General features: G+C 32.8%; 1 protein-coding gene and 1 long non-coding RNA gene across 3 annotated transcripts in view; both read right to left on the reverse strand.

Annotated features, from left to right (window-relative positions):
* LOC127702199 (uncharacterized) overlaps positions 1–13,996 on the reverse strand; it is a 44,167-nt gene extending 30,171 nt beyond the window's left edge. The window contains exons 1-5 of one of the 2 annotated variants that reach the window (XM_052206304.1): positions 13,919–13,996; positions 11,536–12,334; positions 2,350–2,608; positions 501–584; positions 31–330 (exon numbers count right to left, since the gene is read on the reverse strand). In XM_052206304.1, coding sequence (XP_052062264.1) covers positions 31–330; positions 501–584; positions 2,350–2,608; positions 11,536–12,213 — 1,321 coding nt within the window. In that variant the 5' untranslated portion in view covers positions 12,214–12,334; positions 13,919–13,996. The remainder of the gene's footprint in view (positions 1–30; positions 331–500; positions 585–2,349; positions 2,609–11,535; positions 12,335–13,918) is intronic. The other variant, XM_052206303.1, reaches the window with a different exon arrangement.
* Positions 13,997–16,314: 2,318 nt separating this feature from the next.
* LOC127702218 (uncharacterized) lies at positions 16,315–18,454 on the reverse strand. The gene is made up of 2 exons (XR_007982325.1): positions 18,312–18,454; positions 16,315–16,824 (listed from the first exon to the last, which is right to left on the reverse strand). It is a non-coding gene; the product is annotated as an uncharacterized LOC127702218 (long non-coding RNA).
* Positions 18,455–18,871: the final 417 nt, after the last annotated feature.

Genomic DNA, 18,871 nt, shown 5'->3' on the forward strand with positions numbered 1-18,871 from the left:
AGGGTTATCAATTATCAACTAGTAGTTTACCTTCATCATTCTCTAGTATGTGTAAAGTAGCTTTCACATGGCATGCTCTTTCCGTGTTGATTTTGCAAACGCCCATCAGACTTGTCAAGAACATTTTAATGGCATGTTCATAATTAAACTTGTTGTGAAGTATACCGTACGGGACAGTTGTAAGGATAATCAAAGATCCCTCTCGGACGAACTTTATTTTAAAGGCTTGTTTATCTGCTAGCTTTTCAAAATCTTTTAAAGCGTCAGCTACAGCTTTTTCATTCCATTCCTTTGGTGTTTTAAGATGCCATAACACTAGGCATTCCTTCACTGTAAAAACAAAGACACTAATTTATTAAAAATACATAAAAACAAGTAATGCAGACAAGTTTATTTCAAATTATCACTCTATCTTAATGTAAGAAGTAATGCATATGTATATATATAGAGAGAGTGAGATAGATCGATATATAGAAACTTTTAAGATATCTTTTATTTACCCATTTCTTCTGGTGAATTCTTTGTAACAGGCTTGTCGTATTTCAGCTCAAACACTACGTTATTGATGTTGTGAATCAATTCCTCTGAAATCATCAACGAAATTTAATGTGTAACACGTTTTCCAATTGACTGTTGGATTGTTTTGCATCAAACGAATCACAATATAAAGGGCTTAAGCCCGAGTTTATGCCGTTTTCAATTTGACCAATGCACAATATGTAATTTCAGTGTAAATATTTCGTTTTCCTTTTTAATGTCAGCTTCTGAATTGAATCTTTTATCTCCTGCAAGTTATCACGTGGGATAACACGAATGCTTTTTTTTTATAATTTCAGATGTCATTAACTTTTGTATATGACCAAAAAGTAAGTTTGGTTAATTTACCTAGATGTATGTTACATCGGGCAGGATATGCTCATTGTCTTAATCACTTGAAATTCATTGTCATGCGAAAGAGGACGGGTCTGTGATTACGACAAGTGAAGTATATATCGTTTAGAAGTATTGATGTAATACCTTCCATTTTAATAGAAACCCTCTATTCGAAATTTTTTTAAAGTAAAAATCATGCATTAGAATATTGTTTCAACTGGAAGATATATATCCACCATGTATCCACTGCCTGAATGCTGCTACGCAGAAATGTAAAGTTCAAATGGGAAAATTGAAATCGTAAAATGTAACTCTCAACTAACCCTTGTCAATTGTCAATTTCTAGAAAGTGATCCGTATAATGTCCGTCATTCAAGATTCATTAGGATATATGCAGTCAGGATACATTAGCAGTCACTAAACTTGAATTTAATCAATGAAAGGCCATGCATATAGCAGAACGTGAAGTAAAAGGTTAATGCCATACGTAACAAATATGTTGTGAATTGAACAATATATCATTTTGATTAACTTTTTGTTTGACTCAGAGTGGTTGTTTACAAGGTATGATTTTTCCTTTCATGATACAAGAAATATATGTATCTGTGTTGGTCATTGTCTTTTATGAAACAAAGTCTGCTTTATAGGTTCAACCTGTCCTAAAGTTCTGATTAACACCGCCCCTAGAGTAAATAGTTTCACAATACCTTTTGAAGTCCGGTTTTGATTGCTGATAAAAAAAATCTGTTTATCATTTCGAAAAAGGTTTGATGGAGCATTTAGCATTAATCTCTCTGAATGTTTGGCTTTCAGGCTAAATAGTGTATACCTTTTTGTGTATCTTGTATGGTCTCTTATATACTTGAATAAAGCATAAGACTATCACCTTATTAACTTTGGCCATAAAGGCATTTGGATATTTCACACTACTTGCAACCTTAAACTTTACTAGACAAATCGGCGAATGATTGGAAACTGATTGATAAACGGTCTATGAATGATAGGTGATCAATGATCCAAATGTTATTTAACATACTTGAGAGTGTCCGTGACAATAGTACGGCATTGATCAGATAATATGTTATATGTACTGATATGACGCATACATATGGTTCGCTTTTTGAAGTGAAATAAAATTAGCTCTGGAGGTATTGGACTTATACTATTCCTTGGTTAAAAAATTTTACGTGAACTGGACTGATCGCTAACAAATTAATACCACTGACTGATTGCTCTTATAATAACGCCAACTTAAATACTAACTGACAATGATTTTGGTTATGCCAACCCTCGTGTTGTACTCGTGCGACGTTTGGTATGCTAAATGGAAGTACCTTTCCCGTAAATAAATACAAAAAAGGTGTATTTTATTCACCTAGACATTTTCACCGTTTCATTTTCTATTTTCAATTTCTTACAATTTCAAATTCAACAACGCAATTAAGTTCGTTTAGAAGGAGTTGAAAGGAAACATACCTTGGAATTCACTCATCTTAGCCGTTATCTCGGCCAGCATCTCTTCTTTGTTTTTTGCTAAACTTTCTTTAAAATCGTATGCTTCAGATTTTACCACACTAACTACTGCTTCTTCTGCCTGTTTTATAGCTCTTGATTGGTCAGAAACACTCTTTTGAATTTGGAGACTGTCATTTATATATAACTTTTCAAGTTTTGTAACGTACTCAGGAACTGTGTTATTATTGTTATTTAAATGATGAGTGTGATCATCAACAACCTGCAAATATATTTTTCAATCAAGCTTAACATTAAATAGGGTTTGACAAACATCGATATTGATCATAACTGGATATTAAGAGGCATACACGAACAACAACTTTTTCCAAAAACAGACTAGGTGGTATACGTATACAAAAAAAATCAGTATGAGTTAAATTTTAATTATATATCAGTTATATAAAGTGTCAGAATTGAAGATAATTATCTTACATACATTAAGACTGCCACATATTTAAGTTAAAATGTGATCGTCATGGTCCTGTTATTAAAGGAACCTCGACATCTTTTAAGACAAATAGAATATATTTTTTCTCGAAATAGGACCAACGTCCACCGTCAAAATTATTTGGAAAAGTGTCCACAGTTAATTAAAGATGTTCTTTCATTCCTGAGTAAAACCTGGTGTTAACAGGAGAAATATGAAAAAAAACATCAATTGATTCTTATTCATATGTATAAATATTGTAGATATTAAAATATCACATTTCGAAAGTAAATACGAATTAATAATTCGTCAATTTATAGGATTGGAGGCTAACTTCAAATACTCTGAGATCGTTTTTGTTTTCGTATTGGCAAACATAGTGTAATATTTTAATGTTTTGTAAATATTGACCTCTGGTTAAATTGGCTTTATAACTGTTTATTTGGTCAGAGACTGGCAGATTGTGTATCAGCTGTGATACTGGAAGGATGTGATTTTCCTTGAAGTCTTGAATCAGTATAGATTCTGGAGGACTTGTATTTAAAGTTTATATGTTTAAACTTTGTTGCTAATAATTTGTCAATAAGTCTGAAGTAATGTACATTTGTGAATAAACTTGTAAATATATACCGTATTCTTTAGTTACATGAAATTACCACAGGATACATTGTCGTGCCATAGTATGGTTATGTCCGTCCGTCTGTGTCGATGGTGTTGACCTCTCCTCGGTCACGTTACAATTTTTGGTGGCAGCGGTGTGGATATTATTAACATGGATTAGTTTATTTCCATTATAAGAATTGATGTGCAATTTGGAATTTAACAATGTATTTACGCAAATTATATTCAGTGGATTTATAGTAATGTCAGTAATATTCCGATAATTTTGTGTGAGAGGATTATTGCAAATAGAATAAAATATTTCTGATGCGTAACTAAAGTAACTGTAATTAAATTGTTATAAAATGGATAAACGTGATTCTTCTGATAGAGAAATGTATTTCGGAGGTGCAAGACCTAAAGTATCAATGGATACGGAAATAGAGTTAAGTTCAACTGTGTTATCAGCTTCAACGCCTAGAATGATCGAAACCCAAAGAGAAATTCAGCGTTTAACTAAAGAGTATGAAACTCTTCAGGAAGAAATTTCAAGTGCTCCGACGCCGAGAAAATGACCGATTCCATCCGTGTTCCAACCTTTTGGTAATCAAGGATCGCATTCACCTAAGCGTATGAAAATTGAAAAGCCAGTTGTCCTACCCTCGAAATATGATGGTTCTGTTTCTTGGGAAGAATATAAAATTCAGTTTGAAATGATATCTGAATTAAATTGTTGGACGGGTAATAAGAAAGCAATGTTTCTTGCGACAAGTCTAAGCGGGAATGCACAAAGTGTTTTAGCCGATATTGATCCGATTAAGCGTAAAGATTATAAATCGATATGTGCAGCATTAACTAGTAGATTTGGAACCGAAAACAGAACAGAGCTTTTCCGTGTGCAGCTTAAGAATATCCGTAAAACAAAAGATCAAGATTTGCCTGAATTGGCGCAACATATCAAGAGACTAAGCCGTAAAGCATATCCCAAAGCTCAACTGGAACTACAAGAAATGTTGAACCGAGATCATTTCGTTGATGCATTAGATGACGCGGATACACGTTTGCGTATACATCAAGCTCACCCAAAGACACTAGATGATGCAGTTAAGTTAGCTGTTGAGCTTGAGGCATTTTACATCGCGGATAAACAGAGGGATAAACCTTCAAGTGTTCGAAATTTCGCTATTTCGGAAAGTTCAGAAGTATCTGGTCAAATTAAAACCTTATCTGATGTGGTAGAGAAATTTCGACGTGAGCTTCAGTTTCTTAAGCGCGATATGAGTCAACAGAGACGCGGATTTAATAACAATATAAACAAGCCGGGGAAAAGGGGATGTTGGACTTGTGGCGAGACAAGTCATATCAGAAGAAATTGTCCTAAATATGACAAAAGTAAAACAAATTATCAACAAAAAGACCGAGTTAGAACCGGTCGTGTAGCGAGTGGCGATGGAGGAATGTATATTTCTGGTAAATTTCAAGGTAAAAACATCCAATGTTTAGTAGATACAGGTGCAAATGTGACAATTTTGAACAGTAAGGTATACGATTCTCTGTCCGATGGAAACAAAGTGGTGTTGCGTCCAACACATACAAACATGAAACTGGTTTACCGTCGGCAAGTTTCATGTTTGTATGTGTTGCGTCCAACACATACAAACATGAAACTTGCCGACGGTAAACCAGTTAAAGTAAGAGGAATAGGTAAAATGAACGTTAAAATTGGAAGGACACTTCTCACACACGATGTGTGGGTAGCTGATATAGATGAAGATATAGACTGTATTATCGGTTTTGACTTCATGAAACAAAATATGTGTTGCATTGATGTGGCTAACAATACAATGACTGTTAACAAAGAACAGATATCTTGTGCAGTAGTAAATACACAAGGTGTGCGATGTTGTCGGGTTGCTGTGTCAGAAACAACAGTTATTCCGCCGGGTGTCGAGCAGATTATTCCGGGGAAAGTTATTGATATTGGTTATGCTCCAGAATGTAGCATGTTAGTAGCTTCAAATAAATTTGTGGAGAAACATCAGCTCCTGTTGGCTAAAACAGTAGTTAATTCATCATCAAATGTCGTTCCGATTCAAGTTTTGAACGCAACAGATAAGTCTGTTAAAGTGTATGAAAAAACTATTGAAACGCCATGTGAAGCAGTCACAGTATATAACGAGTCAGCTTGTTCTCTAGATTCGTCAAAAGAAGATATTCCAGAACATTTATTTAGTTTATCATGTTTATATACAAACAGTATTAGTGACTTGGTTTACCGTATTCAAAATTCAGAACCAGCAAAATCAAGAGTTTTCATTACAACAGACCTGGACTAAAACCGTATTATGGAGATTTTGACAATTGACTAGTTAAAACTGTAATTCAAAAAGACACCGAGTCTCACGCTACCGCAATCGAAGAAAATAACATTGAGTCTGACATTGAATAGAGTGAAAATGAACAGTGCGATATGTCTAATTTTCCAACTAACAATATTGAATACGGTCGCGGACATCGTGTGAAACGTCCACCCATCAGATTCGTTCCTGATTAAAACTTTTATTGAACTTTATAAACTATGAACATTTAAAATGAACATTGAAATGAACATTGCATTTTTTCATGATTATGATTGAATTATTTGATTTATTTTATTGTTAAAATGTTGAAATTGATTTTTGATACATTTTGAGTTTTCCATTTAAATTTTATTGAGCATTTTTGTTTTATTTTTGAAAGTGGTCTTCCATACTTTAATAAGTTAAAGTTGGTTTTTTTTATTTACATGTGGGACACATGTTTTTCAAAGAGGGAGGCAATGTAATATTTTAATGTTTTGTAAATATTGACCTCTGGTTAAATTGGCTTTATAACTGTTTATTTGGTCAGAGACTGGCAGATTGTGTATCAGCTGTGATACTGGAAGGATGTGATTTTCCTTGAAGTCTTGAATCAGTATAGATTCTGGAGGACTTGTATTTAAAGTTTATATGTTTAAACTTTGTTGCTAATAATTTGTCAATAAGTCTGAAGTAATGTACATTTGTGAATAAACTTGTAAATATATACCGTATTCTTTAGTTACATGAAATTACCACAGGATACATTGTCGTGCCATAGTATGGTTATGTCCGTCCGTCTGTGTCGATGGTGTTGACCTCTCCTCGGTCACGTTACAATAGCAACCAAATACAATGATGCGGTAGTAGAGTGACGTTAAAACATCATAAAGAATGTTCTTATGAATAAAAGTATACATTCGTTTGTTTTATATGCCATCCACTCCACAGAGAGACAAATAATAGCCAACTTAGCTCAATGCATACTCTGACATTTCTGATGTGTGTTTTACAACTAAATCCTTTTGGTTTATATTAAGTTGCCGATTATCCCCCCCTGCGCCGCAAGTGAGAACCTCAATTATAATATGTAAATAAAATTTGTATATATATTTGTCATGTTACTATTTTAAATAATTGTCAGAGCTTTACAATTTGTGTTGTTTGGGTGTTAAAATTGTGGAGATATTAAATGGTTGCAAAAAACTGAAATTCCAAATAATTTGTTTTAAAAATAGAGGGATCCTTATCGAGAAACCATTTCAATAAGGGTCATTCGAAGTTAATGCCTAATGAACCAATTTAGGGACCTTAATTAAGAAGTTGAGAGACTGTGTTAAATATAATTACAGCTTGTATATTAGACAAATTAAAAACAAAATATGTTAAGTTTTTTTATATATATATATATGAATACAATGTACCTAGTTATCACATATGATTCAATATTTACATCATTTAAAATGATCAGCATCAACAAGACACATAAAAGATTATTCATGCCTCTATCTTTCAAATTTACAGAAACAACTGATAATTCAAAGGAAATAATTCACTCTGTACGAGTATATATGTCGAAACCAATTACAACATAGATTAGCAGTTGGATACTTAAACTTTCAAATATTGACGTGTTCTATAAATTTGATATGTGACTGCAGTTAACAATCTTTGCAGTTTAGAAGAGCATAGAATAAAGGTGTAAAAACTATATAGTTATTAAATGTTGGCAATGTATGGCAAGAATTTTATTTCCTGAGAACTTATTGGGTGAAAATAAAGTGGATTTGTTAGATGGAGAAGCCGTATAACAATGGGCCCACCAGTTTTTGCAAAATTGCCAAAAATTAAATCGTACAACATGCCACGAAAATTGTACCACATTTGTGAAAATGTATAAACTTGGAAACTAGTCAGTATACGTAACAAAGATTATTATATGGGCAGAGAAAATGAAGAAAATGTTACTTTTAACACCTATTTCACATAAATTTGGTATATCGACCTAGTTCACTGACAACTATTAAGGGCATGTTTATTAAATTTCGAAAATTAACAAATGCAAATAATGGTGTTTTGGATTCTAAATCTTAAGATTTTTTAGATAAGGCACAATCTTTGAATTTTCTTGTAAATTCGGTTGACAGTTATGACTTTTCAACTTTTTTCAATCAATTTCCACTGCCAAAGATGACCTTAGATGGATTTTGGCTAATATTTGTAGGTCCCTTTTGATTGTATGGCTCTTCTCGTATTTATTTGGCCTTATTAACTTTTTTGACTCGAGCGTTACTGATGAGTCTTTTGTAGACCGGCGAACAAGATTTTAATCCTTGTATTTATGATGAGTTTATTCGGTACTTGGGCGTCCTTCGCTTTCAAATATTTTGCTTATGCGTTTCTGATGAACGTAAATCCAGAAAGCGCTTCGGAAGCATACAACATAAAAAGGGTTATTTTCATTTTTTTATAGCACTGGGTTGATACCGCTGGTGGTGGACTATTAGTCCCTGGGGTTTCATTAGCTCAGTAGTCAATGTTTCGGTACTGGCATTCAGAAACTAATTTCCAACCCCCTCGGGCAAAGTTGACCTTAGATTGATTTGGCTAATATTTTGAGGTCCCTTTCTTCACGTGTGTCGGTACTTATACATCCATGGCTTTCAAATATTTGGCTGTAAGCGTTCCTGCTGAGAATAAATCTAGAACACATACAATGTAAAAGTGATTTTTTGACATAATTTGATCAATCGGAAGTTTTATTATTTAATCAGATGGTGTTCGAATTGTAAAGCCTTCTTCTGTAACGAAAATGTCATCTAACTGTTTCCATTTAACAGCAGATCCCGATCTAAGTGTATTTTTTTTTATAGATTACAGGTAATGGCCAAACTCATAAAACTACCATCGAAAAAATTCTATTTATTAGAAAATATAATAGCTCTTATCGTTACCTTGACATACGTTTGCTTTGAATGATCAAGAACTCTCATATTGCACGGGAGTGATTTACCCCATGGAAAAATAAATATTATTTAAACAGCGAAAATTGGTTTATTGTTGTTTTTGATATTTCAGTTTCACATGATTAACATTTATGAAAAAAGTACCCCTTTTGTTCATTTTTTTTTTTGGGGGGGGGGGGGGGGCAATGATGTACCCTCGGTCCCTACATAAGTGTTGCACTTGTCCGCTATAACCGTGTCCAAAGTGACGTTTTATATATCAATGAAAGTAATATATGTAATTTATTCATCTTTATAGATAAATGTCTCATTGTATATAAGCTAACATACCTCTTCTTATTTTGTTTTAAACAAAAATAAATACCATAACAAAATATAGCTTTTGTTACTTGAAGATGCCTTTCGTGTTCCGCTAGGGTTTTGATAGTCCATGCAAGTGGCTGATAGGTGGTATATCTGTGCAGTTCATCGTTTCGTAAATTTTGGTTGTTGTCAAGTCATACATATATTTTTGTCTCTTATACATACTTATCTGTTTGCCGAGCCATTGGCTATATAACTTTCAGAATGTATTTTCGTCAATGAGACAGCAGAACATGAACACAAATAATCAATAAACATGTAGTGTATAACATACAGTCGTCATCAATCGACACGTATGTCTATAAAATATGTCAAATTCTTAAACGTCACAAGTCTATAACAGATAGGAATCAATTTAACTAAATTCTCCAAATGATGAATTAGTTTTAGATATGACAAAAGACAACAACAGATAATGTTCCTGACTTGGACAGGAACATGAATATGAGGCGGGGCTTAACTATTCCATCACCTTTTATAATGTCAATCAGTGGACTCACAAAACGTTCATAAAAGAATAAACCAGAGGGTCTAGATGGGTGGTCCTTCATTTCTGTATTCTTTATTTTTTTATGCCGTTTTTTCCAAATCTTAATATTTTTAGCCTATTATTCTCTATTCTTTATTTTTTGGGGTCCATTTTTCTCTATTCTTTATTTTTTCGCCCATTATTCTCTATTCTGTAAACGCCCATCCAGACCCTCATACCATACAAATCGGTATAAAAAAGCACTTTTCTTTTACATGACAGTATAACAGATAACTATAAAAAAAAAACTACATCGTTTTTAAGAATGCTTACTTACTGGAAGCAAGCTATAGTACTTTAAAACTTCCTGATATGAAGACATATCGAAGTTCAATTCGTAAGTCAAGTTCAGCCTATTCTCGTCGCATCAATCGAATGTTATAACACAGTGCATATGTACATCGTGTTTTATTTTATATAGCATAGTAATCACATAAACAGTACCAAAGTTGATGCACTAGATGCTCATTTTCGACAATTAATGTCTCTTCAGTGATTCTAGAGGCCAAAATATTTGAATATCCAAAGTTTTATACATATATTGAAGAGCGGATAAAACCAAAAAGGACCTGAAGTATAAGAAAATCCGTACAAGGTATCAGAGCTAAATGTATGAGGGAGATATATTCCTTAATTCTGAATAATTTCAAAAATTTAATAACAGCAAATTTTAATCAAACAACATCCGTATAGTCATGCCAATACCGAAGAACTGGCTACTGTGCTAGTGGTACCATCGGTTTTAACATTCCACCAACAGAGGTATCCAACCAGTGGTACATTGTGGTAATAACAAAAACGGTACCAATTCGACAATTAAAGTTTCTTTAATGATTCTTTTGTCCAAAATACTTGAAATTTTGAAATTTGAAGAGCGGATCAAATCAGAAAGAACATAAAGTATAGCCAAATCCAGAGCTTTGCATTAGGGATATATATTCCTTAATTTAAAATAATTTCACAAATTTTAATCAAACTATGTCCTTGCATCAAAATGTTACCTTTACTTTTTGCATTAAAATGTTACCTTTACTTTTGGAAAATAAAAAATATTCTTTTTTGTCGAATGTTTAGTTATTAACCGATCTTATTTGTCAGTTTCTGGTTGTAATTCAAAATATGAGTCAGACCTAACTATATCTGTGGTATCTTTCATTTCATGTTCAGCTAGATTAATGTACATGTAGTTCAAAAAGTCACCAAACTCTAAAATAGACGATTGAAAATGATGTAGCATGGACGTTAAGCAACCAACAATCAATCAATCAATGATGTAGCAATACATGGAGTGGCTTGAATAATTTTTAAACACTAATGGCCATATTTAAAAAAGCAGACAGTTTGTCATTTTTTTTATTTTTTTTTTTTTTTGCAGTTTTACATTAAATGCAAGAAGTTTGTATCCCTAAAGCAAATATTCAAGACACATTTCAAAGAAAAAATTACTGTTATCTGTCTCACTAATGTTTTGTTAAAAAAAATTAATCTCATTAAAATCAGCTGTTAGTTTACGCGACGCTATTCTCCGAAGGATGTAATTTAAAAGATGTACTATTTGTTTTGATTTTCGAATTTCAGGTGCCTCATAATACTTTATTATCAATCAATTAAATTTTGCTTATACCGAAGCACTAACTTTCTGTTTGGTTCCGTCGTGAACGGGAAATTTAAAATCAGTGGCAATAGTACAGACATCGTATGATGATATCTTCGGCGACTGATAGTCCGCAATCACGGTTGTGCTTCTAACGATACGTGTGTTTATAAATATAACCAAACATATTTTGAAGTATATACATGAGTCATAAAATGTAAAAGATTTAAGTTTTGAAAGTCGAAAAGAAGGGAATGTATACTAAATATGAAATATGTTAAAAGTGTTTTAATTTGAGAATGGGTATATCTTCTGGATTAAATACTTACTATCTCCATAGAGTTGATACGATTAGAAAGCTCAGCAATTTCCTCCGTGTCAATTTCATGTTTACGGCAATTCTGTATTTGTTTTTGAATAATTCTTTGGTAAGGCACATCAGAAAGATTTAAGAGATGTGTTTCTAAGTCTGTCCACATAATATTTAATTCTGCCATTGAAAAACAGTTTGTAGACCGTGCATGGCATATGGAATTTCTACAAAAGTTCACTGTATCAAGTGACGAATTTTCACTGGCAGACATGTTTGCAAATAATCGTAACAAGAAGGATAAGACGGTGATGTCCAATTCGTGAGCAGCAATGCTTCTTGTCACAAATTTGTGTAAACATAACTGCTGTAAACACCCACCCCGTTTGATTACATGTGCAGGATCTTCTATTCCATTTGCTTCATACAACATTTGGAAGATCCAGTTCTTCATTTTTGTGAAGCGTCCAATAGAACACCCGAATGGTGGACATGCACAGCACATGGTTTTTCTTTGCTCCCACTGATGATAAAGAAAATGTTTTTCATTGTCGAGAAACTGGGTAAAATGTCCTCCATTTTGCGGAAGTGATAAAACTTTCAGTGTGAAAAAGGCGGATAAGACATCAATTCCGGTATCTAGAACGCATTTAAAAAGCTTCATAAGCTCCCTTTGCTCACATGCACTACTACCCATTGCAACAAGATTGTACTTCTTGTCATATATCAAATGTAAGGGATTTATTAATTTCGATAAAATATATGGTGTATTTTTATACAGTCTATTACAGTTCCGGTACTATGAGTGTCTTTCATATCTGCAAAACAAATTAATGCGTCGTTATGAAATAGATCTGTGACACAGTCGAAAATTGCAAATTGTTTTTTTTTTCAAATTAGTATGAAAATAATAAATATGCTTTTTCATTAATATATATGTAAAACTATATATTGTGTATATATCGTTATGATATTGAATGTACTTTATGTATATGTTTTTACTATTTTGAGGACTCTAAGGAAGATTAGTTTTTACTAATGGGATTATCCTCTTGAAATAAGTAAAAGATCATTTGAATAAGACAAATATTATTGTTAACGGGTCTTTAAACGGATTTTATTACAACATCACTGAACTCATCAAGGTGTCGTGTTTTTTAATTTATTTATAAATGCCTTTTATATTATCTCATTACATGCACTTTGTGTACAAAAATGTCTCAACATAACAATTGGTATGTATGAATTTCATGCTTTTATTGACTAAGTAACATTGGTGTAAATAGAAAAACATAGACTTTATTAACTATGTATAAATTCATATATTTTATCAAATATTTTGAAACATTAGTGTCAGTAGAAACACATAGGCTTTATCAATTATGACAAAATCAAAAACTATCATAAATATGTATTTAGTATTAATTAAGAATGAAGTTTTAAATTACAAAATTCTTCTTACCTGATTTATATCTAGTACTAGTAATTGTTTTGAAGTGGACTGACTGTTGGTAAATGTAAAACAATTCGATAGGTTTTTTCTTTAATTAGCTGAACATTTATGTACACGTAAGAAACAGATCTTTGTTTAAATGCCAGATGCCGGGATATGATAATAGTACTGAATTTTCATAAGATTTAAAATTTTTAAAAAAAGTTAATGATCTGCATCTTACATTAATGTAATGCATCTGTTTACCCTCAACTGTATATTGTATTTGTATTTATATTGTACTTTTTCTGTAAACTTGTATTTAGTTTTTAGAAAATAACGTATCTATCTAACTAGTACCTCACAAAATCTGGTTATGCACTTTAAGACACAGATTCTTACTACACAAGCTTTAGAGTGTACACTTCTTGAAAAGTAATCCATTTCGGTACATTGTTTAGTATTTAATGATTTCATGTTTTCCCAATCAAATATTGATAATGATTTGCCTATGTATATTTCTTTGTATAATATTTAAGATAATAATTGTCAAACTGAAATAAGAAGCAGCATTCATAGACAAATATCTATTGCCCTCGTATTAAGCTATACACAAGGTCATAACACGTGCCATTTAATTGTTATTTTTTAATTTAACAATAGTATGCTACAAAATTTGTCAATTAAAGACATCGGAAACTGATTTGATTTAACCATGATATTGTTATCATTTGCAAAAGGTGTGATCATACTTACAATAGTATGGTGCACTGTAATTCATCACTAGTCGATCGAGGTAACATGATCGATGATAAGTCATTCGTAGTTTATTCTGGTCAAGTCTTGTAAGGAATGATATGATCAACCAACTACTTTTAACAAAACTAGAAACTGTAACACTACGGTGTCTTCAAACCTGTGGTCGAACGTGTTTTATAATTACGTCCATAATAATCTGTTAATGACTTACCTGATTACCGCTTTCTTATCAATTTCAATAAACAAGGAAGTAGTAAGTACAAATAGTTTAGTATGACGTCCATTTTCACTGAACTAGTATACATATTTGTTTAGGGGCCAGCTGAAGGACGCCTCCGGGAGCGGGAGTTTCTCGCTGCATTGAAGACCCATTTTTGGCCTTCGGCTGTTGTCTGCTCTATGGTCGGGTTGTTGTCTCTTTGACACATTCCCCATTTCCATTCTCAATTTTATGATCCCACCTATTTTTATTTGATTATAAAGGAGTGAACAGGATCATTTAAAAGAGACCGATACAAAGGAGAAGAGACCAGAGAAAAGCAGGGTATAAGAAAAAAATCATTTTTTTAATGACTTAAGTCAGTCAACAGTTTTAATTAAGGCGACAGTAGTTTACCGATGTGCAAATTTAGTAATAAATTAGGAAGAGAAAAATCATGGTAGCAAACAAAATCGAGGGAATCGCATGAAGTCCAAGATGAGCTAGACCGGATGGGTCGACAGGACAAGGGTCTCCTATAATGCATGCATTGCCCGCTATGCGAATTCACACTCAGTTAAAGTGTCACAATCGGGAATAGGACTCAATCGATAAAATTACAGATCAGACGACTATACTGGTATCTAAATATCTAAGACCGTGAAAACATGTTCCTAATGAGATACCGACACATCGTATCGGTCAACCAATTCGTGACGTAATCGTAGTGTTGATTTTAGTCGTTCTTTCAAAAACATTTCTTTGAGCGGTTCATGTGTAAGCTGCACACCGCTCTTTATGAGTTCCGTATAGTGGGAACATGCATGAGCGTAAAGTTAAAACTAAGATATGTAAATGGCATACGATGGAGCAGAGGGTATGCTACTGCAGAGAAATGGGAAGTGGACAGTTGGAAAGTTGAAATCATCATAGATTCTTGTTTGAAGTCGTCCATCAGTGTCAATATCGAGAAAAAAATCAAGATATGAATCAAACGTTCTTTTGGTGGTATCCTTAATCGCACGTTTATTAGAATATATGAGATGTAATCACTCATTGAAATAAAAAATAACAATAAATTAACGTTACTCATCGAAAGGACGATCACGACACATGAAATCTAAAACCTCTTTTTATGCAGTATAGGTAGAAAAAAATTGCATGAGTACATTGACAAACTTGCATGGGGAAACGATGTGTGTACAATAGATGCAAAATATACCGAAGGGACACTCAAACTCATAAGTCAAAAATAAGAGTCAGGTTTACCGACAGAACATCCGACATCCGTACTATGAAATGCAACGAGCATTCATGTATCTGAAGTCGTGTTCAGTTTTCCGTTCTATAACATGGGAAGCCCTGACTAAACAAGACTTGCTATGGTACGATTTTGCATCAGAAAATGTAAACCTAAACTTAATCGGGAGGTTGTGGATCGGTGATGAACATGTTTTGCAGTGTATCATATTTGTTGTTCGTGCATTGTTTGTTCTTAAATCAGGTCGTTCGTTTTCTCATTTGAATTGTTTCCCATTTGTCATGTTGGGACCTTTAAAGCTTGCTATGCTGTATGTAATAGATCATTGTTTAAGGCCGTAGGATGTTAAATAATTTCTAACTTTTGCGTTATTATGACTCTGTTGTGGAGTTTCATTTGGAATTATACACTGTCTTAACAACAGTGATGAACTAAATATTCTTATTTTTTATATTAATAGCGACGTCTAATTAAAATATCAATTAATGACTTCCGATGTGTTTGCCCTATATAATAAGTGTGCTTAATCTACAATACAATAATATAATTTAAGTCCTGTATTTAAATTCAGTTATCGCGTGCGCTGTACCATTATGTTGGTTTGGTTCTTAGTGAGTTTCAGAAAACTCTAATTTCATTGGTGGCTACTGAACCATACAATCTGACGTAACGATCCTTTTTGAATTCGGATCCAACAGGAAAGGCTGCATATATTCACCAGAAATTTTAAATCGAAAATGTTGGAGGGAATTAAACGGTCAAGCCCAAAAGTTAAGGATGCAAGATAAGCCATTACCAAAGAACTGTTGCTATCAATAATTAAAATTTTGACTTTTATTTGTTATTCTAATTATGAAGTTAAGCTGTTCAAGGCTGCCTTCATAAAGTCTATCACGGTCTTGTGGGGATAGGGGAGTTAGCGGTTAGTAATGGCAGGTCGGCTCAAGTCAAGTTTGGAAATGAATGGCCATGTATATTTAGAAAAATTGTAAAACAAATGAAATTGTGGCACACAAATGACACCAAGTTATAGCCATTAAACATGTAGCTCTGATGCTAACTATCTATCAAACGACACAAGAGGAAATATGAAACATTCAAAAGCAAAAATCATTCAATATACGTTTTGGCTAATAAACGAAAAAAATCGTAAAAAGTATTTTTATTCATCTTGATTTAACAATTTTAACCAGAGAATTTGTTTTTTTACAAATATAAAAGATAACAACAGAGCTGTCAATGTCCCCCGCCGATATTCCGAGATTGTTCATATAATTTACATTTCCAGGGGACATAACTCCCGTTGAAAAAAAAATCGCTCGGCCCTGATTTTATACCTTTGTCATAAATTTCATAAAACATGTTCTTGCAAATATCCACAATAGAAATATTTACAATACGACATAAAAACATCACTTCACTAAACTTAAAATTCAATAGGTAATAAACTCCTCTTCTTTAAGTGATTTGGTACTTTTTCTTCCGATGGTGCCAGACCCTGTGCATATGGCAAACACTAAAGTAAATCCATTGAAAACGTATAAAATTGCCGCAATACAGGTCATCCCGAAAGAAAAACTGATCTTGATATTTTCATTACTGGCCAGATCATTGACTGCTGCATAAAAGACTGCAAGAGAAATACCTAGTAAGCCCCCTGAAAATGAAAGATAAAACAAAACAGGGGTATTAAAAACAAAAAAAAAGCAAAATAGCGTCTTAAATTGAAAAAAATGCGTCAATCCTTTACAAATTCTGTCAAATGTATTGATAAATAATAAGGATAATATAAACTACTATTCAGAATTGCTATAGTATGTCTGATGTTAGAGACATATTTGACCTTTCTTGGCAAATTTACACAAATTTTAGCAATCTTAAATACGAACGTCAGTCTTAGTACCCCAAAATATATTTGACTCTCTTCAGGATCTTTGTATAAAGACCTCATGCAGCAAAATAATTCGTTTTAGGTAAGGCTGTGGCCCATATCTACATATTAATGACAAAACCGCAAAATGAGACTATATTAGCCGTTTAGCATTTAATGCCAGAAGCGTGATCCTTAAAAGAAATATGCAAGACTAAATTAAAAACTGTACAAACTGACTTTTGACAGGTTAATGTCATGAGATCATCTGAAATTTTTTCTGTACACTAATATCGAGAAATATCATACTCGAGTCAAAATGTAAACGTTTTTTAGGAGTGAATGCAGCTTACATTCAATTTGTTATAATTTGATGACATCTTTTATCATAAACCCCGTTTTTGTCTTGGTATTTTTTGTCATGTTTTTAATCCCTTGGATATGTTTTACGCTTGTTCGTCCTAACGGTTGCACTTTTGTAAATATAGACAATGTAATTTCCCAAGGGAACTAACTCCTTTTACGGCTAAAACTGTGCCACTTCTACTATGAAGTTCGTAAAAAATCATATCCTAGAATGGAAAGTTCGTATGCACTACTATTTTTTTCAAAGTTCAAAACATAGGGCTGTGCGGCATATTTTCAACATTTATATGCCTCAAACTTCTAACATGTGTCTAAAGAGTTCAAACTTATACTAAAATTATGTACAACCCCTGCCTTCACTTTGGGTCTTCAATTTGGCCGCTATCCATCTGTATTTATACTGGTAAAATTCCCAAGTTGAGTCTCTCTGAGATGAAACATAGAGATAATATCTCGGAACCAGTAGGTAAACAAAACAAAATATCTATGAATATTATATATCTTCCCAAAAAAGGCGTGGTTTGTGAAACAACTGTATTTACAAAGTACAACATACAGGGAGTAATTCTTTGAAGTACTGCTTTTATAAGGTCTCCTGTCATCGCTAATAAGTTCCGCTTTAATTTTACAAAGGCGTGATACGCGAATAAACGAATTTACTGAAGAACGAAAGAAAGAATGAATGAGAATTTGCTGTTGCACATTGTTGTCAAATATTACAGTTTTGTTAGTTCTAAACACAAATTCACTGTTTATTAGACAAAAAACACTATGCAAGTACGACAACTGTCAAAATAAAATTTGAGAAACATACTTTTATCAGTTTTTCACATTAAAATAATGAAAACGCTTTTCACTTTTTTAATCAAAATAATGTGTACACTAATCAAAAAATTATATACAATAACCTGTAATTAAACATCCAATCACTATAAAACCATGAGAGCAACGTCCAGTCCCTGTTCTTCTGTAAAGGAACCATAGAAACACTGACGTCACAATGACACCAGTTACAAATCCAAGCATGGCAAAAACTCTTGTTGCTATCCAGAAATCTAAAAATAATATAATTATGGTTGTAGTTTCTAGGAAAAAAGTCTCCTTACGAATTATAAGTGAAGTTTATGATGGGATGTGATCATATGGATTACTCACTGGTGGAAAAAAGTTTTTTTTTTAAAATGTGTACTTCTATAGAAAACAATTTTTTTCTGTAATACTAAAGAAACAATTCTTTCATGCCATGATCTATGCTCATTATAACATGGATAGGCATTATATTTGTCAATATCTAAATACCGAGCGTAAGCGAGGTGTAAAATGTTGACAAATATAATGCCTACCATGTTAAAATGAGCATAGAGCATGACATGATAGAATTATGTCGATTCTAATTGGAAAATTTTGAACTTTTGTACTTCAAAGCGGACCTATAATACACTCTCGAAATGCAGCCATTTTGATTTGA

The sequence above is a fragment of the Mytilus californianus genome, unplaced genomic scaffold (genome assembly GCF_021869535.1).
Source record: "Mytilus californianus isolate M0D057914Y unplaced genomic scaffold, xbMytCali1.0.p SCAF_5, whole genome shotgun sequence".
Lineage (NCBI taxonomy): Eukaryota > Metazoa > Mollusca > Bivalvia > Mytilida > Mytilidae > Mytilus > Mytilus californianus.